At 42.9% G+C, this 23,197-nt stretch overlaps 3 protein-coding genes across 3 annotated transcripts; 1 reads left to right on the forward strand and 2 right to left on the reverse strand.

The window, feature by feature from the left end:
* Positions 1 to 386: 386 nt before the first annotated feature.
* On the forward strand, positions 387 to 6,069 carry LOC139199919 (cyclin-dependent kinase-like 1). Its single transcript, XM_070829120.1, has 9 exons — positions 387 to 569; positions 835 to 956; positions 2,492 to 2,564; positions 3,627 to 3,717; positions 4,094 to 4,294; positions 4,659 to 4,741; positions 4,848 to 4,904; positions 5,370 to 5,522; positions 5,905 to 6,069. The coding sequence occupies exons 1-9, from the start codon at positions 402 to 404 to the stop codon at positions 5,998 to 6,000; spliced, it is 1,044 nt and encodes a 347-aa protein (XP_070685221.1). The 5' UTR covers positions 387 to 401; the 3' UTR covers positions 6,001 to 6,069.
* A 942-nt stretch (positions 6,070 to 7,011) lies between these two features.
* Positions 7,012 to 13,255, reverse strand: LOC139200535 (cytochrome P450 2G1-like). The gene is made up of 9 exons (XM_070829855.1): positions 12,967 to 13,255; positions 12,209 to 12,371; positions 11,898 to 12,047; positions 10,319 to 10,479; positions 10,031 to 10,207; positions 9,221 to 9,362; positions 8,620 to 8,804; positions 8,365 to 8,506; positions 7,012 to 8,086 (listed from the first exon to the last, which is right to left on the reverse strand). Exons 1-9 carry the CDS (start codon positions 13,135 to 13,137, stop codon positions 7,902 to 7,904), a joined length of 1,476 nt encoding a protein of 491 aa, XP_070685956.1. The 5' UTR covers positions 13,138 to 13,255; the 3' UTR covers positions 7,012 to 7,901.
* Positions 13,256 to 13,928: 673 nt separating this feature from the next.
* Positions 13,929 to 22,053, reverse strand: LOC139200537 (cytochrome P450 2G1-like). Its single transcript, XM_070829857.1, has 9 exons — positions 21,883 to 22,053; positions 19,623 to 19,785; positions 19,172 to 19,321; positions 17,197 to 17,357; positions 16,820 to 16,996; positions 16,537 to 16,678; positions 14,728 to 14,915; positions 14,509 to 14,650; positions 13,929 to 14,110 (listed from the first exon to the last, which is right to left on the reverse strand). Exons 1-9 carry the CDS (start codon positions 22,051 to 22,053, stop codon positions 13,929 to 13,931), a joined length of 1,476 nt encoding a protein of 491 aa, XP_070685958.1.
* Between the last annotated feature and the right edge of the window lie 1,144 nt (positions 22,054 to 23,197).

Below are 23,197 nucleotides of genomic sequence, written 5' to 3' on the forward strand. Positions count from 1 at the left end.
AGAAATCCTCACTGACTAAAAATCACTCTGACTTTATGAATGTAAGCCCATAGAAACCTTGGATGGACTCAGATCAGCTGCAGACTGGCTGCTGATGAAGCCCCTGTTAGACTGTAAACAGGTGAGTGTTGAGATCATGCTGGTCGTCACACTAGAAACAGGAGTTCAGTCTCAGAGGTCTGCACGAGTTTGGTCTCATCTACAAACAAGACATATTGTGGGCTGTGGAATAGTCTCTCAGGTTACAGCATTCAGAAAAATAACTCAAATCCTGTTATCGGTTTTGTAAGATGTCAGAGGGATACTTGCAAGCCACAGTAGACGTGTGCATAGATTAATGCTGTGTTGTTTGGTTTGTGAATCGTTTTAACTTCTGACAGGTGACAGCTACAAAGTGCCCAATGGAGAAATATGAAAAACTGGCCAAAATCGGTGAGGGTTCCTATGGTGTGGTGTTCAAATGCAGACACAGAGACAGCGGCCAGATAGTTGCCATCAAGAAGTTTGTGGAATCTGAAGATGACCCGGTGATTAAGAAGATTGCACTGCGAGAAATACGTATGCTGAAGGTGAGAAGAGATTAGTATCACCCAATAGTATCAAGTTAGCTCACATCTAACACCACAAGTGGACAATGTGCACACACACACACACACACACAGGTACACATTCAGTCATCCTGCATGATCTTTTCTCGCTTAATCAGGCATGTGTTATGCACAGGTATTATTAATAGAACAGACCACAGATCCTCTGTAGGTTTAATTACACTAAATCAAACATTTTGGGCTCTCGAGCGCTGACACGGTGTCCTGTTCTCCGTTGGCCCTGCAGCAGCTGAAACATGTGAATCTGGTCAACCTGCTGGAGGTCTTCAGGAGGAAAAGACGGCTCCACTTGGTGTTTGAGTTCTGTGAACAGACGGTCCTCAATGAGCTGGACAAGCACCCTCGTGGGTAAGTAGGAGGCAACACAGCGGTTTAGTCATCTGCTGCCAGGTGTTTGATTTCAATAATCCTGTTCACACTCTGTGAGCTATTCTGAATATACTTAAAGATAATCATTCATGTTCCATCTGCAATGGAGTCTAACTAATCTATGAACATTAACTCAAGTGCTGTATTTAAAGGATAAGTCTGATATTTTATAGCTTTTATAGCAGATTGTTATGTGTCTGAACATTACATAAAGGATCCACACGGAGATAGCCCTGTAAGATCCTTTTTGTATTGCCTGAAACAGCAATTGCATCTTGCTATTCAAACCCACCAGACTCCATTGACAGAAACAGTAATTTTACCTTGCAGAACAACAAGTGTCCTGATGACTCTGTTGATCTGTTTTTGTTATTTTGTGTTGCACAAATATTGTGTTGAATCTGAAGCAATCCTATGAAACACCAAAGTCAGGAAATAACACAAAAAAACTGATTGAGACAACAGTAGAGGAGTAACTACCGTGTAAAATGACTGTTTTTATCAATGGAGTCTGGTAGCTGTAAAGAGAGCGACATAACAGCTGTTTCCGTTTAGACAAAACGGATCTTACAGGTCCGTCTCTGTAGGGATCCTCTCTGTAATGTTGTCAGACACTCAGAATAACAATCTGAGACCATCAGTGGCAAATAGCAAACACATTTAGTGGTTGTACTTTGATCTGGCGCAATTACCCCTCAGGATTACATTACAGTCACTGTTGCCCATTCTCTGCTGCTGGTGAGGCGATCTACAGACTGCAGAAAGATTTTACATACAAACAAAATATGATGCATTGTTAAAGATTTCACTAAACAAATGTATTTATATAATCACTTGAAATATGTCCCATCCGTTAAGCTCCAAAATTAAAATACTGTTGAAATATCAGTGTATCAGTGATAATCATCAAGTAATACACAGCATCTTAATGTAACACTTCCAGGGGCCTTTCTGTTGCACATGTACTTTTTGTTGGTAGTATTTCCAAACTTTGTACTTGTGTGTACATTTATTTATGTGAATAGTACTGCGTACGTGATAAGGGCAGCAGAAAAGGAACAGGGTCAGTTACAAAGAGGGAGTCAAGACTGCTGCCAGTAGATTTCAGAGACGTAGAAAGCTGGCAACAGAGTACGGAAACAATTTGCCAAGTGAAAGCAAAACATCACATAGGTATTTCGGGAAAAGGGCTTTTGAGCGTTCCTCATCAAACCTCTGATAAGATTTTAGTGCAGTCTGTATGTGAAGTCACACAGCAAGCTTGAGCTACATTGGCTCGTTGCTGCCTGACCATTTTTCCTTTTCCCACAAGGCTGTGCAGCAGAAACTCTAGCTGCTCCTGAAAACAAAGGCGCTGTTGCTGTTAGAGACAGGCCTAAGGTTACCCGGGTGACTAGAGGGCTATGTAAAGCACCACCTCTCATTTGAAATGGCTGGATTGATAGATAAGGGGATAGGTTTGGTTTTGTTCCTCTTATAACAATCAATAATTCCTTGTCTCCTGTCCTCTTTAGGGTACCTGAGGCTCAGCTGAAAAGTATAGTGTGGCAGACTCTGCAGGCTGTTAACTTTTGCCACAAGCACAATGTCAGTACATTCTTACTCTACTACTTCATTTAATGCTTTGTCTGCATTTAAAAAAAATAATTATTATTCTTTTATTGACTCTTTTTTGTCTGAAAGGACAAGTTTTGAGTTTTTCACGACTGCCTAAGAACAATACTGATGCCATATGTGTTCAGGCTGATTTTAGAAAGCCTTTTTTTACAGAATGAAGTATTTTGTAGATGGAAAAGACAAATAATTACAACAATGTACATATATACATACACCTGATTGTTGTTTTATGAAGTGTTTGACTATTTCACCTTTACCGCAACATTGCACACATGGCTTTTTTTGGACACTTGATTCTAAATGGTCAACTGCAGCCTAATATCGTTTTTTATTTCTGCACAACAGACGTCTGCTATTTCCGCATTTCTTTAGTTCCGTATTTCTTTTGTACATTATCCCTTACATATATACCCGTGTGTGTGTGTGTGTGTGAGTTTCTATACATGTGTATGTGTATGTATGTGTATGTGTCAGTGTTCTACTGGACTCTATGTTTTGCCATTTCTTCATGAGCTAAGTGCTTTTTAGCTGTATCTTTGCTGTACATATGCTATATCAAGTTATTATTTTGTACTGTATTAGTTAAATTTTAATCTCATTGTACCCAGTACAATGACAATAAAGGCTTTCTATTCTATTCTAAATAGAAGAAATCAGATGAATTTTGTCATTTTAGAGTCGTTAACTTGCCAAAACCGGCTCATGTTTGACTAGCTCAGTTTTCAGTAGAAAATGTTAGTCTGGAAAAGTGACTGTACAGATATTAGCACCATCTCAAACCACAAACCTAGTGAACAACTACTCTAACTTGTCCAAATAAAATGAAGCATTTGGGCTGCAGTTTCCCCAAAAGGAATCACTCAAGTCTCAGTGACTGCAATGCCGTGTTCAGTTTCATTTCTGAAATGTGAACAGGTTTGTGATCTCACATCCATTCATACTCTGTCAGCTTTAATATAAGCTTCTTTCTCTGTCACTAAGAGACTGTGCATCACGTTGCCAAATCCTTGATCCTGAGTGTTTATGTTGCAGTGCATCCACCGCGACGTGAAGCCAGAGAACATCCTCCTCACCAAAACCGGAGTCATCAAACTCTGCGACTTTGGCTTCGCCCGCATTCTGAGTAGGTCATCCAGAGAGTCGGTGCATTTATGTGCATTTAGAGTTAATGTACCTCTAATGACTTATTCAACATGGAACCTACATCAGCTCCTGCCGATGGCCTCCTCACTTTCAATGTTTCAATGAATGCATTGCATAGGAGGACCATTCAGGCAGTCAGTGCGTCTCTGTGTGGTGTGTCTCTGTTTACCGTTCCTGCCTTAGGTTTCGGTGTCATGTTTCCATACATTAACATGTAGTCATGTAGTCATTCGGCGCGCCATGTAATCCCTTCCTCTACAATGTTCCTGTTATTTAGTGTTCATTATTCAGTATCTAAGTGTATGTGTGTCTGTACAAGTTAACTGCGTCTGTCTGTCTGTGTGTCGTATGCTCAGCGGGACCAGAGGATGACTACACGGACTACGTGGCGACGCGCTGGTACCGGGCCCCTGAGCTGCTGGTCGGGGATACTCAGTACGGGCCTCCGGTGGATGTGTGGGCTCTGGGCTGTGTCTTTGCTGAGCTGCTCCATGGGAATCCACTCTGGCCCGGGAAGTCCGATGTTGACCAGCTCTACCTCATCCGCAAGACTCTAGGTACACAGATGAACGGTGGAAAAACAGAGTCTGCCCTCTAGGTCTGTGGGCATGTGCACAGAACATTATATGGTGGCAGTAATGTTCATGGGTGCACAGTCTAGTGTGCAGACTCTACTTTTCCATCTTTCACATGCAGTTCTGTGCAGCACCAAGGATTCATTGTGTTTGCATGTGCGTTCTTTTACACTGTGTGGACTTGCACAAACTCACTTGCTTAACTATGATCACTTATACAGATCGCATGTGACATTGCTTTCTTGCCATGTTTTAAGGTTTAGTAACCATTTCCACCACAAACACTGATTAAACAACCGATCCTGGTACTAGATGAAGAGATTGATGGTCTCACCTCTGATCTCAGGTGACCTGATCCCTCGCCACCAGCAGGTCTTCCGCTCCAACGTTTTCTTCAGCGGAGTCAGTATTCCTGAGCCTGACACGACGGTACGAATCCTGATACTGTCCAGAGCATATGTATTCTTAATGGAGAGCCAATGAAGTGCATTTCATGTTTTTATGTTATTATTTCCCCATTTATTTTTGTTGTTAGGAGCCCTTGGAAAAGCGCTTCCATGGAGTGTCTCCTTATGCCCTCCAGGTTATGAAGGTATGTTTAATGGAACCAGATTGATATAAAGATGTATATCAGTATCAGCGCATTGTACATGATTGTCTATAAGTGACAAGAAACTGCAGCACAGAAAAGCTAAAGCTACTATGGGTAATTTATAAACAGTATTTCCATTACATTCTGTCGTCTGCGCACCAGATGGCACTGAGTTTATTTTTTAACTGTAAAATATTCCTGTACGTACATATCTTGCTCAATTCTTTAAGGGATCTGTTGTTTTAGGTTAATAATTCAGTATCTGCCTAAACCTTTAACATCAGGCTGTAGTAACAGTCTCAAACACTTAGTATTGGCTCCAGTGTGTAACAGATAAACACAAACAAAATGATGACTCAATGCTGCAGCCAGTATAAAATGCACTTATCAAGGCAAAGTCAGTGTTCTGAAATGCCAAATATTTAGACAAAGCTCCACGCTAACTGTGCGTATGTTTGTTTGCAGTCCTGCCTGGTGATGGATCCCTCCCTCCGGCTGTCCTGTGAAGAGCTGCTGGAGCTGCCTTACTTCCAGGAGGAAGGAGGAGCCAACTGGGGCCGCGATGGCGAGCGCCCGGGGAGACGACACGACAAAGGCTCCCGACGCAGACAGGCAGGGGTAAGAATGAAACACGGTGGTTTAATAATGTCCCAGACCCAAGACTGTGAACCCCACTACAGCTACACATGTCCCTGACTTGGTCTCTAGAAGTACCTAAGAGGTACTAGCCTGGTCGCCGCGGCTGCAGCATAGAGCCAGAGACACAAGATGAGCTGCACCCAAAATGTTTTGGTATAGAAGATTCACCTCTGTAGGCTGCTAATATGAGCACAAAAATATATAATAATATAATAACAGCCACCCTTTAAGTAGAGAATCTTAGTAGTTTCACCGCTAAGCACGCTGATAAAGCATCATCTCAATTAAAGAGGAACGTTGTACAGGAGATCTTCCAGGTGGTTTACTCCTGGGACCTTTCTCTCTCTCTCTCTCTCTCTAGGCTCAGTACCTGCCTCAGTTACCAAACAGCAACATCTCCCCTGCACCGGATGTCAAGAAACAAGTGAAGCACAAGTATCACCTGCCCAACATTTAACAAAGCAGCAAAGTGGTCTACAAGTCTGTGCCTCAGCTGGCTTGTGCTATGCGCTTTTTTCATTTTCATTTGAATACAGTCCAATTTGAAGACGTGCATATTCTCGGTGTGACAATGAGAGAGTGTAATTTACTTCTGTGTTCACTTGCATCATGTTAGTTGTCATTATCACTCACTAACAATATCAATTTACACTACTAACAACAGTTAGTGTTTACAGTTGGGTTGCAATAGAGGAGCTGCAGGAATGAGTCCAAAAACACAGAAACTAATTAGCATTTTAGCGCTCTCGTCTCAAATTAATATTTGGTTAGATGCCAGAGATAAAAGATCTGTGGTTCCACTTTGTCGTACGACATAAAATACATCAGTAAATACCCCACTCTTGAATTTTGAAGCTTTTACTCGTCTTAAAAAGGCGGTTGGTAGCGAGATGCTAAATGAGACCAGAGGTCGTCTGTGATGTTACACTGAGGACGGACACTCCTCTACACACAAGCCCGCTTTTACATCCTCTAGATGTGTTTGTACTCGCACTTCAGCGAACTATTCAAACTCGATTTATCAATATATATAGTACTTTATGATTATATATAGACCATGCTGTAGTGGCTGGTGATTGCATTTACGCTTCAAAATCATAAAAGTGGGGTTCATTTGTGAAGACAAACTAAATGTTAAAGTATCATAAACTTGTTTGCCACCCACAGATCTTACTGTCTGCGATAATCCAAAATCCAGTGGACAAAACTCCCATTGGCCTTTTATGGTAGCTTGCAGGATTGCCTACAAAAACACGTCATCCCTGCAGCACTCTTTGGGTACTACATTTTCACACTCTTTTAAAAGTCATCAGTGTGCCATCATCAGTTTGACAAAAGCACTATAGTTTTCTGGCACAGTCAACGACAACAACTGATCCCCATGCAGCTTTAAACAGGCTACGAAATATGTGCTACATGTTAGGAATGATGTGGTCAATAAACCGCAATTTTTAATAACATTTTCGGATATATTTTATTATATAGAATGAATTACTGCATTATTGAGCTTTTAGTGCACATGCTGTACATTTTGTATTATAAAACAAACAAACAAACACTGGATATATAACAGTACGATATGTAATGCCGTATACTTGATGTGTAACTTCCTGACAGTCGTTATTAAGGTTTAATAAAACCTGCCATGACAGCTACTCTAAGTAATTTGATGGGTTCTTAACATATTGCAGCCTCAGTCTTTGAAAATGATCCCCAAAGTCTGACATGGACATTCACTAAGTTGCTCTGACACAAGACAGTGATACACTGGAACATGCATCAGCATGCTGACAGCCTGAAACACAGCTTGACCGATCGCCTGACCTTGAACTCATCAAATTACAGATGTAATTTCTTGCTGTACATCGCTGTGCAACCAGTGTGTCGTAATCTGGGGTTAACGGCCCTGCAGGTGGTCACAAGACGATTGATGGAATTTGGACAAAACATTCAGTATTTTTTTTTTTTCATTTCATTCAAGAAAACAAAATTAAAAGCATAAAAAGAATAATGTCAACCTTTACTTATTATCTCAGTCGGAGTCCAGTACATTCACTTTACAAAAACATAAAATGAATCATGTTTTTTTTTTCCCCCTTTGGCACCACTTCAATCCCTTGAAGGCAAATCGGTGTGTAGTGTGGGAATGGTCTGAGCATTTATGAGACAAAAATATTTGAGGATGTGCAGCGCCATCGACGGCTCTTTGGTTTCTACATTGTGAGGTTATGCATCAACATGGAGTTACAGGCACAGGGGAATGACTGAATGTGCAGCATCTCCACATTAAATTAGGTCCCTTGGTATCAAGTGATCCACTTTTCAGAGGTCGATGACCTAAAATGCTCTAAAGCGCCATTACTGTCGGGGTGTTGCAATGATCTTGTAACTGCGAGGCAAATTGGCGAAGCTGCTGTACTCGGGGCTGAGATCTATACCGTCAGGTCCTCCTGGGCACGAAAAGGTGAAATGCTGCAGGAGTGACACCATGAAGAGGAAAATCTCCATGCGAGCCAGGGACTCTCCCGCACAAGATCTCTTTCCTGACAGATAACCACAAACAAACCAGTGACAATGAGAATATACGTAAAGCTGAGTTAAATTTCACATCATAACTGGGTTGATAACTGAACTCTTCCACACTAATAGTTTCCCATTTCCAAGTCCACATACACACTGTTCACACTTTCTTATAGTCACACAAACCTGCTCAAATCAGTTTTGTGTGGCTGTAGGAAAGTAAACAATGTGCGCGTGTAAATAATGGATTCATACGTCACAGGTACCAGCCCTGGTAAGAAAAAGGTACTAAATAAATTACCTGCAGAGAACGGTAGGAAAGAAGGGTTTTTCTTAAAGTTGCCATTCTGGTCCAAGAAGTGCTCGGGGTTGAAGGACCAGGGGGTCGCCCACCGTTGCTCCTCTTTCAGCACAGAGTGCAGCAAGGGAAAAATCAATGTGTCCTGTTGAGACATGATAGTGAAGCTTGTTGAGAACATACATATCAGATGGGACATTTTACACCATCTGGAAACATTCAGCATCAGTAACAGTGCATGAGATGGAAGCAGAATACCTTGGGGATCGTGTAACCTCTGAATGAGATGTCCTGGAGTGCATAACGAGGGATGAAGGGAACAATATCCATAAAACGTTGAATTTCATGGAGGACTGCGTCTGTGAAGGGAAGGGACTTCCTGTCCTCCATGAAAGGAGAGCGCTCCTGTCCAACCACCGTGTCAATCTCCTGCTGCATTTTCTCTTCAGAATGAGGAAACGATTTGATTAATTAGTAAATAATTTAATTTAATTAGCATTAAAAAGACAGAAAGAGGGTGGAAAGAAGTACATAGTATGAACAGAAGGAGGAAAATACTGTGTTTGCTGAATATTACAGCATGTAAACATGACGTGACATGCAGCCTGTGACTTGATGCGAGGTCAAGATGTGTGAACCTACAACAATGTTTCAGAATAAATGTGTTCAGAAGAGGGGAGATGACGCACCTTTCTTCAATTCAGAGACTAAATACAACCGCTTTGCGTCCAGATTATGTGCCATTTAACTAGCAAAAGTGTAGCTGGACACACATTAAATGTACTTGCACATGAACTTTCTAAGTTTCTACATGAAGAAAGGGTACAGATCTTCTGTCACACTGGTTTCTGTGACCTACCCTGTATTTGGGGGTATTTGATGAGCACATTTAATCCATATCTGATAGTTGAGCTGGAGGTTTCAGTTCCTGCCAGGTACAGATTCAACACTGTTGACACCAAGTTGTCGTAATGGAACTCAGTCGTGGGAATATTCTTCTCCTAAAGAAACGAAACAAGAACAGTTTTACTGATATGACATTGCAACCTGCACGATCAAAGTTCAAGATGTTCAAATGCGCTCCAGGGAAAGGAGATCTGTGCACCTTGTGGTCATCTACTGCTCAGTATTTGCAAGACAGGGAGGGAGTATGTGCACTCACATCAGTGAATAATAATGAAGCATGCATGGCCAGAGTACATAAAACAAACATGGGTGGCTTAAGGCCTTTTGACAAGGCCATGCAGCAACCGCCCTGACGACCGCCGACCTGGAAGAGTTCTTCAGAAAAGAAAAGCGCTGCTGTGACTACAGTCAAAAAAACAACCTCAAGATGTATACCAACACCTTCTGTACAGGAGTGTGTAACATCACATCATTTCCACCCTATATTGGTACATCCTGCTTGCTAAGCAAACCAATAATGTCCATAGTGGTAGCTGTGCAGGCTAGCTAGCTGGATGTATTAACAGCTCCTTGACCCGTCAACGTCAGACTGGCTATCGCCCAATGTTGAACTTTGAGCAGCAAATCTGTGCACGTTCTTGTGCAACCACTTCATACCCCCACCGCCGTGATCAAAACCTCTTCCCCTCTGCTGCTGTCCAATCATCTAAATGACTGAGGCAAAGTGTTACTGCACGACTGAATGAACTGACTTCTGTCATACCTGAATGAGTCTAGTGAGGAAGCAGTCAATGTAATCCCTGGGTGAGAGGGGGTCCAGCGTGTCCTGGTGTTCCTGGATCTTTTTTACAATAAACTCTCTCAGCTCTTCAATTCTGGCAAACAATTTGTGCTGTTGACCTGGCAGCAATTCCATCAGTCGAGGGAAGACGTTATACAGCTGCGACGGGGAATGGAAGAGTCAAAGAATGAGGAAAAAACATGTTCTTCACCTGCTGTAGTTATTAACCACAAACCCACCCGCCATGCCACCTCCTCCTCCTCCTCTTACAAGACCCCTGGGACTGCTGATGAACTTCAGGATGCCTGAGATCGTCTGCAGGAGGTAGACGAAGTGGTGATCGTCATAGTTGAAGCGCTGGCCGAACACCAAGCAGCAGATCACATTGGACACAGTACAGCCCATGAAGTAAGTGGGATCAAAAGGTGTGGCTGGAGAAAAAGGAGAACGAGGTCAAGAACTTTTGGTGTGACTTTGAAAAAGGCCAGCACCACTTGGACTACTCTGCCCTCATCACAGCTCACCTGAAAGCTTGTTGTATTACTGAGTTCATGTTTATTCTAATTTCATTTGTAGGTACGAGCAGGTAACGGGCCTGTTTATCAATATTTCCTCTATTTGCAGAGATTTCCTTTTACACAAATACATACACACTACTCACAAAAAGTTAGGGATATTCGACTTTCAGGTGAAATATATGGAAAATGTAAAAAGTGAATGCTACAGTGATATTATATCATGAAAGTAGGGCATTTAAGTAGAAGCATGCAATGGTAGTTTTATTCATCTTAAACAATGTATTTGAAGAAAAGCTAACAACAGTGGTAGGTATACCACAACAAAACATTTTCAGTGTCTCAATAAATTGGGATGTGGCCAAAGGACGTCCACTCCTCTCCTTTCTGTGACTCTTCCAGTCTCTGTATCACTGTTCCAACCTCCTGATGACACTCTGTGACCCTCTAAGCTCAGTGAACACCTCCGTCTGAGGACTTCCTGTTTGAAGCCTCCAGTGTTGAGGTGCTGCTGATCAACTGTTAGGTGTCGTCTTGGTCTCATGATGTCAGAATGTGAACAGCACGATGAGGAGGACTGTTTAAATACCAATTCTAACTGAAGCAGGAAATGTATTGGTGGATTCATGGATCAAACCTGTTGTGAATGTTGCTGTTAAGCTTCTTGTTAGAGAACAGCAGCTGGTGCAGAAAGTACTGAAACACTGAACAGTTGGACATGTGCATTCAAAGGTTTAGAGAAGGTCACATTAAGTTCACCTGGAAAGGTTCGAATGCATTTTAGGTTCATCCTGAAATTTCACCTGAAAGCTGAATATCCCTGACTTTTTGTGAGTAGTGTATATACCTTGACCTAAAAAAATATAATTACAAATCTTTAGTTTTTAAATAAAAGCAGTTTATATAAAGGTGTCGGTAACAAACCAACCTTATTTCTGCATGATGACATTTGCTTTACTTGGGTTTCTTACTATTAGTTACACATATAAATTCAAACAGTATTTTGTGTCAAAAAAACTTTTATTTAGCAATAAAGTTTTTCCAACTGGAACTTCTGGACTATTTGAGAGAAGCCACTGTCAGCCAATCGCTTTCTTTTAGTGGCCCAAGTGATCAATTTTTCATCTACACACAGCAAATGTGGCTTACTGTGTTAAACTCACACATCTAAAACACATCTGGAAGCTAAGTTTGTTTGTTAGTGAGCAGTTTTTTTTCCGATGAGGCCAGACAAGGATGTGACATTGAGTGTGGATTGAGTGTTTCTCGGTTGTGGCCCCGTACTATACAGACATATGAGCCATGTGCAGTCACTGTAGTACAGCAGCACAAACCTTTGGTAGAGTTTATGCGGGCGATCAGATGTTTGCTCTCCTCCTGGATCCACTCCTCCATCCCTTTGCGTCCCATCCCGAAGTCTCGCAGTGTTGTGAGGGTGAAACGTCGCAACTGGCGCCATCGCTCCCCATTACTGATGGCCAAACCTTTGAGCACGTAGAAATGGGAGTTAAAAGACAAGAAATCTCAACACATTAAGAAACTTTTGGCCAGAAAAGGTCACTGACGCAATGATTTGCAGACAGGTGTTTAGGACACAGAATGTCTTACTCAAATATTTGAAAATATTAAACACATCATATATTACCATAGCCGTTGGTAATTCTGATAAGGAAGGGAAGAGGACCTCTGCCAGTGAAGTCATCAGCCTGGTCCACCAGTGCCTCCTTCACTGCATCATACCCCACCAGAACCACAGCGCGCTTATAGCCCATGTGCACGGTCACCACAGGGCCATAGCTTTCACTCAGCTGGGGGGGGAAACACAGCAAGACACATACAATCGCTTCTTGTGCAGGTAAACACACCCAGTGGAGCGCACAGGACTAAACAGGTACCCTGGGACCTAAACATTGCAGTGATGAATCCACTGCACTCACAGCACAACCACGTCTGTCAGTAAACTAAAATATCTCTCTTGTTGCGTCAGGTCACACAGAAAGTAATCACCACCAGTGGAACACCACTTAATGTCACTTATTTTCTTCCTGTTTTAACACAACAGTCAGGTCTTCCTCTCCTGTCAGTGCTCATCTATAGGATCAAACATTAAAAGTGCCTTTCAGATTTCAGTACCAACACTGATGATGATAATGGTGTTTATGGCTGATAATGTTTGAAGGCTGCATTGGTTAAAGGCTGGTTTGGAGAATAGAAAATGGTCAGACTCACTGATTTATTCACCGAATGTGAAAACTGTGAATTTGTAGCTTTCGGTTTCACTTAGTGAGTCAAAAAAAAAAAACAGTAGAGCCAAAGCAGTGCCAATAACAAATGTGCAGAAGTTAACACGCGTTGTGACAGACTGGGATCAGAGCTGTGAGTGTCTCTCTCTCTCTCTCTCACCTTCAGCAGAGTTTTGAACGGAGCTTTTCTGTCCAGCTGCAGCAGGTTTCCTAGGACAGGCAGGCCAGAGGGTCCTGGAGGTAAACGCAACTGTCGCTGACTCTTCCGGATCAACAGCCCCAGCAAAACAAGGAGCAGCCCCGCTGAGAGCAGCGTGACAGAGAGCTCCATAGTGCTCCACGGAGGGCGAGAAACAGCGTGGTCCTCTGCAGAGACCCACGCACACAAACAGGTGTTGGTTCCTGCTGCTTGTCAGGTGAACAACCTCTGGTCTGAGTTTCCTGCAGGTCTGCGGTGATTGTCCACAGACTCCAACAAGTGTGGCCACCCTGTGGCCGCTAGTCCGCATGACTGGAGTTTCAGACCAAGAAATACTTTATTACCAGGGCCCTATTGAAATGCATCCGAATTAAATTGTCAGTTTTGGGGCCTAAACATGCTCGAAATCTCACGAAACTTTGCACACGATTCAATAGTGGCGACAAATGACACATTTTATGGGTCTTGTAAATGGAAACAGAAAGTTATTGTAAGTAGAGTGTAGATGATCCAGTGTGTTTCACGCTTCTCATGTTGATGATGATGTTCCACGGTGACAACTAACGGTCCTTCTTCAAAGGCGTTGCCATGGCAGCGCGGCGAATTTCCATCCTTCGTCATGAAGAATTCGAAGAGTTGTAACTCCACGTCACAAGATTCGATCTTTACCAAATCTGACGACAATCCCAGTCTGAGGACATCTACACGACAATTTAGAACTTTACTTTGTACATTTTTATTTATTTGTATTCCTGGTGGTGCTGGACAGGAGGACAATGGTAAAAGACTGCATTTAAAAATAACCTTTTCACAGTGTTTCAATGTTAAGACTTTATTTGGAGTTTTTAACAGATGATACAAAGCTGTTCCTTACATTTGTCTGATTGACCTGTCTGTTATCACTGGATCATAAAACAGCGTTTTCACCGCGGCGTGGCGATGATCTCGCACCTGCGAGGCACATTGGCGAAGCTGCTGTACTCTGGGACGAGGTCTATACTGTCGGGGCCTTCGGAGCAGGAAAAGCTGAAATGCCGCAGCAGCGACACGAGGAAGATGAAAAGCTCCATACGAGCCAGAGACTCCCCAACACAGGCTCTCTTCCCTGTGACACAACACACACAATCACAACCAAAGCACTGATACAAAAATTACTTGTGATTGTAAAGGAGCTAAGAAGAAATGACTGTTTCCCATCAGTCAGGAACAAACTAAACTACAAGGATTAATATGAAGTTGGCAGGATAGGCAGACTATATTTTAGTCATTTCAAAACCTGTGTATTCTGATTGGTTGTTTTTGTTCAGGCACAGTGGATTCTTGGAAACACCATTAGGAGCACGAGGAGGCGCCAAAAGCACCTGATTTTTCACAGATTACCTGTCTCACATACTCCTGTCAGGATAAAGTGAGACTTGAAGCAAATATGACTAAATGATACATTTACAAAAAAAATTATAAATACTGATCTGATGGTTTATCAACACCACAACTGTGTCTTACCTGCAGAAAACGCCAGGAAAGCAGGATTTTTCTTAAAGTTGCCATTGTGGTCCAAGAAGTTCTCGGGGTTGAAGGTCCAGGGAGTTGTCCATTGCTTTTCCTCTCTCAGCACAGAGTGCAACAAGGGAAAAATCAGTGTGTCCTGTTGGGACATGATATCATGTCAGTGTGGTAATATATTCTGAGGAATAAAATACCTCGATCTAAAATGGAGAATACCTTGGGGATTGTATAGCCCCTGAAAGAGATGTCCTGAAGTGTGTAGTGAGGGACGCTGAAGGGGACGATGTCCAGAAAACGCTGCACCTCATGGATGACCGCATCCGTGAAGGGGAGGGACTTCCTGTTCTCCATGGTGGGATAACTGGCTTCTCCAATCACAGTGTCAATCTCCTGCTGCATTTTCTCTGCAAAAGTGTTTCCACTTACAGTGCATCCGGAAAGTATTCACACCCCTTCACTTTTCCTACATTTTGTTATGTTACAGCCTTATTCCAAAATAGATTAAATTATTTTTTTCCTCATCAATCTACACACAATACACTATCATATGTACATAAGTATTCACACCCTTTATTCAGTACTTTGTTGAGGCACCTTTGGCAGCGATTACAGCCTCAAGTCTTCTTGGGTATGATGCTACAAGCTTGGCACACCTGCATTTGGGGTATTTTTCCCCATTCTTCTCTGCAGATCCTCTCAAGCTCTGTCAGGTTAGATGGGGAGCGTCGCTGCACAGCTATTTTCAGGTTTTTCCAGAGATGTTCAATGGGGTTCAAGTCTGGGCTCTGTCTGGGCCACTCAAGGACATTCACAGACTTGTCCCGAAGCCACTCCTTCGTTATCTTGGCTGTGTGCTTCAGGTCGTTGTCCTGTTGGAAGGTGAACCGTCGCCCCAGTCTGAGATCCTGAGCGCTCTGGAACAGGTTTTCATCCAGGATGTCTCTGTACATTGCTGCATTCATCTTTCCCTCTATCCTGACTAGTCTACCAGTTCCTGCCGCTGAAAAACATCCCCACAGCATGATGCTGCCACCACCATGCTCCACCGTAGGGATGGTATTTGCCAGGTGATGAGCGGTGCCTGATTTTCTCCAGACGTGACGATTGGCATTCAGGCCAAATAGTTCTATCTTGGTTTCATCAGACCAGAGAATCTTGTTTCTCATGGTCTGAGAGTCGTTTAGGTGCCTTTTGGCAAACTCCAAGCGGACTGTCATGTGCCTTTTACTGAGGAGAGGCTTCCGTCTGGCCACTCTACCATAAAGAACTGATTGGTGGAGTGCTGCAGAGATGGTTGTCCTTCTGGAAGGTTCTCCCATTTCCTCAGAGTAACGCTGGAGCTCTGTCAGAGTGACCATCGGGTTCTTGGTCACCTCCCTGACCAAGGCCCTTCTCCCCCGATTGCTCAGTTTGGATGGGCGACCAGCTCTGGGAAGAGTCCTGGTGGTTCTGAACTTCTTCCATTTACGAATGATGGAGGCCACTGTGCTCTTCGGGACCTTCAATGCTGCAGAAATTTTTCTATCCCCTTCCCCAGATCTGTGCCTCGATACAATCCTGTCTCGGAGGTCTACAGACAATTCCTTTGACTTCATGGCTTGGTTTCTGCTCTGACATGCACTGTCAGCTGTGTGACCTCATATAGACAGGTGTGTGCCTTTCCAAATCAAGTCCAATCAATTGAATTTACCACAGGTGGACTCCAGTCAAGTTGTAGAAACATCTCAAGGACGATCAGTGGAAACAGGATGCACCTGAGCTCAGTTTTGAGTGTCATAGCAAAGGGTGTGAATACTTATGTACATGTGATATTTCAGTTTTTTATTTTTAATACATTTGCAAAAATTTCAAAAAAACTTTTTTCACTTCGTCATTATGGGGTATTAAGTGTAGATTGATGAGAAAAAAATGTGGAAAAAGTGAAGGGGTGTGAATACTTTCCGGATGCACTGTATTATAAATGCAAGTGGTCATGTACAGGATTATTCACTTCCTGAGCACTACAGGTTTAAAACGGGGGCCTACCCTGTATGTTGGGGTATTTGATCAGCACACTGAGGGCATATCTGATGGTGGAGCTGGTGGTTTCTGTCCCTGCCAGGAACAGATTCAATACTGTGGGGACCAAGTTCTCATAGCAGAACTCAGTTGTAGGATTGTGTTTTTCCTAAGAGGACAAAGTGGATGGAGAAAAAATTCAAAGGTTTAAAATACATTTTAAGCAGCAGGTGGCCAAAGTTAAGGGATTATTTTAATGGACACAGGGAGTTCCCCCAACAAATCAAGTGACCCTGAAGTTCTTTCCAACCTGATTCATTCGGGTGAGAAAGCAGTCAATGTAGTCTCTCGGGGAGTTGGGGTCCAGTGTCTCTTTGTGCTCTTGGATCTTCGTCCTGATAAACTCTTTCACCTCTTCAATCTGGGCAAAAACAGTGTGGTGATGGCCAGGCAGACACTCTATGATCCAGGGAAAGATGTTGTACATCTATTGGAGAGAAGCACACAGCACAATGCAGATTTGTTTCTTGTATGTCTTTCCAAAATGTTGTATGTAAATTTTAGGGAAAGTGTTACACAGGATATTCTTTCTTAATTTGTCTGAAGATGATATAAAGGACACCACAGAAAAGCCAGATTAAGAAAACATGGATTTGTGTTTGGAGGACCATCACCACCTCCACTTACCAGACCCATAGGGCTGCTGTTGAACTGTAAAATGTCAGTTATGATGTTCAGGAGGTGCAGGAACTGCTTGTCTTCGTAGCCGAAGCGTTCACCAAACACCATGCAGCAGATCACGTTTGACGCAGTGTGACTCAACAAGATGGTGGGGTCAAATGATTTGGCTGGAGGAGAAGAGGAAAACACAGTAAAAAGCAGTAATCAGAAGAGATGTTGGAGATCAGAAAGTCCACTGACAACATGATTTTACCTGCCAAACAGGTTTTTCAAATGTTGAAACTTTGCAGGAGTTTGAATGTTCTGCAGCACACAGTATTTGGCTTAGTGCTTTTTCAGTTCTGGAGAAGTTTTATTAGATAGTCCTGTTGATTTAGTTATGGTTCCTGAGCCAAGAGATCATGTCAACTGAGGTCTTTAATGGCTGCAAAACAACACAGCCTTAATTAAGTTCATTTGTTGTACACGCTTTCAATTTAGACAGCACTATATTTTATTGCCACCATGTTTGAATGAATGACTTTTTGAAATGTTTGATTTAGGTGGCATTGCAATTCAACAATATCATCTTGGAAAATAGCCTTTTCAGCCATCAAATATCTATGTGACTGTGACTGAAACATGTAGCGGAGAGATGTTTTTGTTAACTGCTGTTTCAGGTAAAACTCATTCTCAACTAACTCAAAGTACCTGCACATCAGGATGACAACTACAAGCTTCGTCGCTGTCAAAAACATCATCCAATCTTCCCATTTGCTGGTCAGGACAAGAGGCAACTGCCAGTCCACATTTTTCTAAATAAAATAATTCAGTTCAAATCCACTGAGCGTCCGTCCACCTGCATGACATAATATTCTCACAATAAACCTCTAGTGGGATCTCACCAAGGAGATCACACCTCAATACACCTGGAGGTCAATTTTGTTTGAACTACTTTCTACCGAAGCAGTAGTCCAAAAGGGTGCAAGGGCAGATTGTAAAAGTGGAAAACAGTTTATCCAGCAGGCATGCAAAGACAGACGATGAAGCTGTGACAGTGAGAAAAAAAAAAACATTTGATTGCTGTTTTCCAAAGTTTGTGGCATATTAGAGCAGAGTGCATCAAGTCAGTGCTCTCCCTTCAAAGGTCTCAAATGTTGGTGTGGTGTATGATATGCAGTGTTTGATATGTGTTTGTAGTGAGTATAACTGTGTATAAGTGTTTGGTATGTGCCCTTAGGGCATAAGACATGGTAGTGGTCAGTGTTTCTCTTCTTCGGATCTGTGATCAATTATCTGGAGACGAGAGGCTGGGAATTGCTTGACCTGGCCGGGGAGATCTGACCTTTGCTCCCCCTTACTAGATACTGGGGGATGGTGTCCTTCTAATATATCCGTGTTCCCCTAAAACAAAGACTAGACCTGTTATATGGATGAAAACCAGATGTTGGGATGTATGGTCAAGGGGGTATAAAGAAGTGACCAGAGAGGTGGCTCGAGGAAGACGAGGACAGAGAGACAGCAGATTCGGCCGGGGGTTACACTGTCTGTTCCTAGAATTGGCTGAACGTCTTCCCGGGCCTCCATGGTGCCTGTTAGACAACTGACCTTTTTGTAATAAACCTATTTTATTCACTAAGTCGTTGTCAGCGGACGTCTCCTTTCATCAACTGCACATCATCGGCATCAGAGAAGTCACAACATTGGCTTCAGAACTGATCAGAACATATTTGATCTGATGTGTCAAACATGAAGTAACAAATTATGAAATGTACAACACCTTGTAGCTTCTTTGGCAGAATATATTTCCTACTGTATTCAAGTAAGAAAATATTCCAGCTCAGTCTGGCAGTCCTGTTAAAACATCACACGCCTTATTTACAGTTTGTTTAATCGAGTTTAAAGTCCATGACTGTTTGACGAGAGTCACCTCTTAGTACGGAAAAACACACAAACAGAGCAAACATGCACGGTCACTGTCACAAACAGCAGCAGCACAAACCTTTAGTACAGTTTATGCGGGCGACCAGATGCTTGCTCTCCTCCTGGATCCACTCCTCCATCCCTTTGCGTCCCATCCCGAAGTCTCTCAGTGTTGTGAGGGTGAAACGTCGCAACTGGCGCCATCGCTCCCCATTACTGACCGCCAAACCTTTGAGCACGTAGAAATGGGAGTTAAAGGCAGAACCTTTCAATCAATAGAGCCCAGTGAGCGCTAAGTCTAACGAAGGTGGGATCTTTGGATCGGCTGGATACTTTTAAAATCTCTCTTGCTAGTTTGTCCGATGTTGCAGAGCCTACCTTTAAAAGAAACTCCTATTAAATCCACATAAAACCACATTGACTCCACATTAAGAATTAAGACTTCAAACTTTTGGCTGGAAAAAAGGTCACTGACACAATGATTTGCAGCCAGAATGTCGTTCAACATATGATGAATATTCTCATATTACCATAGCCCTTTGTGACTTTGATGAAGAAAGGAAGAGGACCTCTGCCAGTGAAGTCATCAGCCTGGTCCACCAGTGCCTCCTTCACTGCATCATACCCCACCAGAACCACAGCGCGCTTATAGCCCATGTACACGGTCACCACAGGGCCATAGCTTTCACTCAGCTGGGGGGGAAACACAGCAAGACACATACAATCGCTTCTTGTGCAGGTAAACACACCCAGTGGAGTGCACAGGACTAAACAGGTACAGTGGGGCAAAAAAGTATTTAGTCAGCCACCAATTGTTCAAGTTCTCCCACTTAAAAAGATGAGAGAGGCCTGTAATTTTCATCATAGGTACACTTCAACTATGAGAGACAGAATGGGGGGAAAGAATCCAGGAAATCACATTGTAGGATTTTTAATGAATTAATTGGTAAATTCTTCTGTAAAATAAGTATTTGGTCACCTACAAACAAGCAAGATTTCTGGCTCTCACAGACCTGTAACTTCTTCTTTAAGAGGCTCCTCTGTCCTCCACTCGTTACCTGTATTAATGGCACCTGTTTGAACTCGTTATCAGTATAAAAGACACCTGTCCACAACCTCAAACAGTCACACTCCAAACTCCACTATGGCCAGGACCAAAGAGCTGTCAAAGGACACCAGAAACAAAATTGTAGATCTGCAATAGGTAAGCAGCTTGGTGTGAAGAAATCTGTGGGAGCAATTATTAGAAAATGGAAGACATACAAGACCACTGATAATCTCCCTCCATCTGGGGCTCCACGCAAGATCTCACCCCATGGGGTCAAAATGATCACAAGAACGGTGAGCGAAAATCCCAGAACCACACAGGGGGACCTAGTGAATGACCTGCAGAGAGCTGGGACCAAAGTAATAAAGGCTACCATCAGTAACACACTACGCCGCCAGGGACTCAAATCCTGCAGTGCCAGACGTGTCCTCCTGCTTAAGCCAGTACATGTCCAGGCCCGTCTGAAGTTTGCTAGAGAGCATTTGGATGATCCAGAAGAGGATTGGGAGAATGTCATATGGTCAGATGAAACCAAAATAGAACTTTTTGGTAAAAACTCAACTTGTCGTGTTTGGAGGAGAAAGAATGCTGAGTTGCATCCAAAGAACACCATACCTACTGTGAAGCATAGGGGTGGAAACATCATGCTTTGGGGCTGTTTTTCTGCAAAGGGACCAGGACGACTGATCCGTGTAAAGGAAAGAATGAATGGGGCCATGTATCGTGAGATTTTGAGTGAAAACCTCCTTCCATCAGCAAGGGCATTGAAGATAAACGTGGCTGGGTCTTTCAGCATGACAATGAACCCAAACACACCGCCCAGGCAACGAAGGAGTGGCTTCATAAGAAGCATTTCAAGGTCCTGGAGTGGCCTAGCCAGTCTCCAGATCTCAACCCCATAGAAAATCTTTGGAGGGAGTTGAAAGTCTGTGTTGCCCAGCGACAGCCCCAAAACATCACTGCTCTAGAGGAGATCTGCATGGAGGAATGGGCCAAAATACCAGCAACAGTGTGTGAAAACCTTGTGAAGACTTACAGAAAACGTTTGACCTCTGTCATTGCCAACAAAGGGTATATAACAAAGTATTGAGATGAACTCTTGTTATTGACCAAATACTTATTTTCCACCATAATTTGCAAATAAATTCTTTAAAAATCAGACAATGTGATTGTCTGGATTTTTTTTTTTTTCTCATTTTGTCTCTCATAGTTGAGGTATACCTATGATGAAAATTACAGGCCTCTCATCTTTTTAAGTGGGAGAACTTGCACAATTGGTGGCTGACCAAATACTTTTTTGCCCCACTGTACCCTGGGACCTAAACATTATCAGGCACAGGTCACAAACACTAAACTTTATCTGTAACTCAGTGATGAATCCACTGCACTCACAGCACAACCACGTCTGTCAGTAAACTAAAATCTCTCTCTTGTTGTGTCAGGTCACACAGAAAGTAATCACCACCAGTGGAACACCACTTAATGTCACTTATTTTCTTCCTGTTTTAACACAACAGTCAGGTCTTCCTCTCCTGTCAGTGCTGATCTATAGGATCAAACATAAAAAACGTTTCTTACTTGTCTGTCAGATTTCAGTACAAACACCGAAGATAATAAAGGTGTTTGTGACTGATATTGTGTGAAGGGTGCACTGGTTAAGGGCTGGTTTGGATTTGCAAATTGGAGACTAGAGTCAATAAACTGTAGACTGAATCAGAGCTGTGAGTGTCTCTCTCTCTCACCTTCAGCAGAGTTTTGAATGGAGCTTTTCTGTCCAGCTGCAGCAGGTTTCCTAGGACAGGCAGGCCAGAGGGTCCTGGAGGTAAACGCAACTGTCGCTGACTCTTCCGGATCAACAGCCCCAGCAAAACAAGGAGCAGCCCCGCTGAGAGCAGCGTGACGGAGAGCTCCATAGTGGTCCACGGAGGGCGAGAAACAGCGTGGTCCTCTGCAGAGACCCACGCACACAAACAGGTGTTGGTTCCTGCTGCTTGTCAGGTGAACAACCTCTGGTCTGAGTAGTGATGTGCCGGTTTTTAGAGCCGGCTCTTTGAAGTGAACATCGGGAGCCGATTTGTTTGTTTTTCTTGTCTTTTCTCTGTTAAAGCTGCACGTGATTGGTCAAGATGTGTGGTGGTGTCTGTGTGTCCAAACTGAGGGGGGGGTGGCATGACGACACACAGCACAGTGAGCACATGAACTGGAGTGAGGGGGAGAGATGAGAGTGTATTGCTACTTAGTCAGAGACTGCAGGCAGGACAGGTGAGAAACATGAGTGACAGAAAACTTAGTACAATTTTGACACATTTTAATATAATTGATAGTTCGAGTGCAGACTTTGCGAAATGAAAATTTCATGTCAGGCAGGCTCCACAAACAACCTGCACAGACATGTGTGTACTGTTCACCCATCAATTCAGTTAGAGGAGGGAAGACAAGCAAGGGAAGCTGCTGTTAATGAAGGTGCCAGTGTGTCTACTGCTCCTACAATGTCTACAGCATCATCCAGGACAACACCACAGCCACCAAGACCTACAGCCCAGAGCTCCATGACCCCAGTAAAACTAAATAATTTAAAATTAATAAAGAAATATAAATAATACGTATTCTATATAATGTGTTTTTTACATTAGTAATTCAATTTACACATAATTTGGCAATAAATGTATTGAAGCTACAAAAAAATCTGAGGAGCCACTTGGGAGCCGAAAGAGCCGGCTCTTTATAGGGAGCCGAGCCAAAAGAGCCGGCTCTCTAAAAAGAGCTGAAATTCCCATCACTAGGTCTGAGTTTGCTGCAGGTTTGCGGTGATTGTGCACAGACTCCAACAAGTGTGGTCGCCCTGCGGCCAATAGTCCGCATGACTGGAGTTAAAGACCAAGAAATACTTTATTATTACTATTTTTTCTGTGTTTGTTTCTACCATATATTTTTACACATAAAAATGCATTTGCATTTTATTGTAAATCTAAATGTTAAGATATGAAAAAAAAGTTTATCATGATATTATTTTTTTTTTTTAGCAATATCACCCACTTCCAAGTTGAGGGCCTGTCC

This window comes from Pempheris klunzingeri, chromosome 4 (genome assembly GCF_042242105.1).
Source record: "Pempheris klunzingeri isolate RE-2024b chromosome 4, fPemKlu1.hap1, whole genome shotgun sequence".
NCBI lineage: Eukaryota > Metazoa > Chordata > Actinopteri > Acropomatiformes > Pempheridae > Pempheris > Pempheris klunzingeri.

Bases quoted from the DNA above. Each gene is read 5' to 3' on its own strand.
- LOC139199919 (XM_070829120.1), top strand. From the start codon at position 402: ATGGAGAAATATGAAAAACTGGCCAAAATCGGTGAGGGTTCCTATGGT. The intron at 4,742-4,847 runs GTACGAATCCTG...TTTTGTTGTTAG, and splicing joins TTCCTGAGCCTGACACGACG to GAGCCCTTGGAAAAGCGCTT. The intron at 5,523-5,904 runs GTAAGAATGAAA...CTCTCTCTCTAG, and splicing joins CCCGACGCAGACAGGCAGGG to GCTCAGTACCTGCCTCAGTT.
- LOC139200535 (XM_070829855.1), bottom strand. From the start codon at position 13,137: ATGGAGCTCTCTGTCACGCTGCTCTCAGCGGGGCTGCTCCTTGTTTTG. The intron at 9,363-10,030 runs GTATGACAGAAG...TCGTTTCTTTAG, and splicing joins TCCTCACTAGACTCATTCAG to GAGAAGAATATTCCCACGAC. The intron at 8,805-9,220 runs GTAGGTCACAGA...CTCATTCTGAAG, and splicing joins CAAATACCCCCAAATACAGG to AGAAAATGCAGCAGGAGATT.
- LOC139200537 (XM_070829857.1), bottom strand. From the start codon at position 22,053: ATGGAGCTCTCCGTCACGCTGCTCTCAGCGGGGCTGCTCCTTGTTTTG. The intron at 16,997-17,196 runs GTAAGTGGAGGT...TCTCTCCAATAG, and splicing joins ACAGCAGCCCTATGGGTCTG to ATGTACAACATCTTTCCCTG. The intron at 14,916-16,536 runs GTAGGCCCCCGT...ACACTTTTGCAG, and splicing joins CAAATACCCCAACATACAGG to AGAAAATGCAGCAGGAGATT.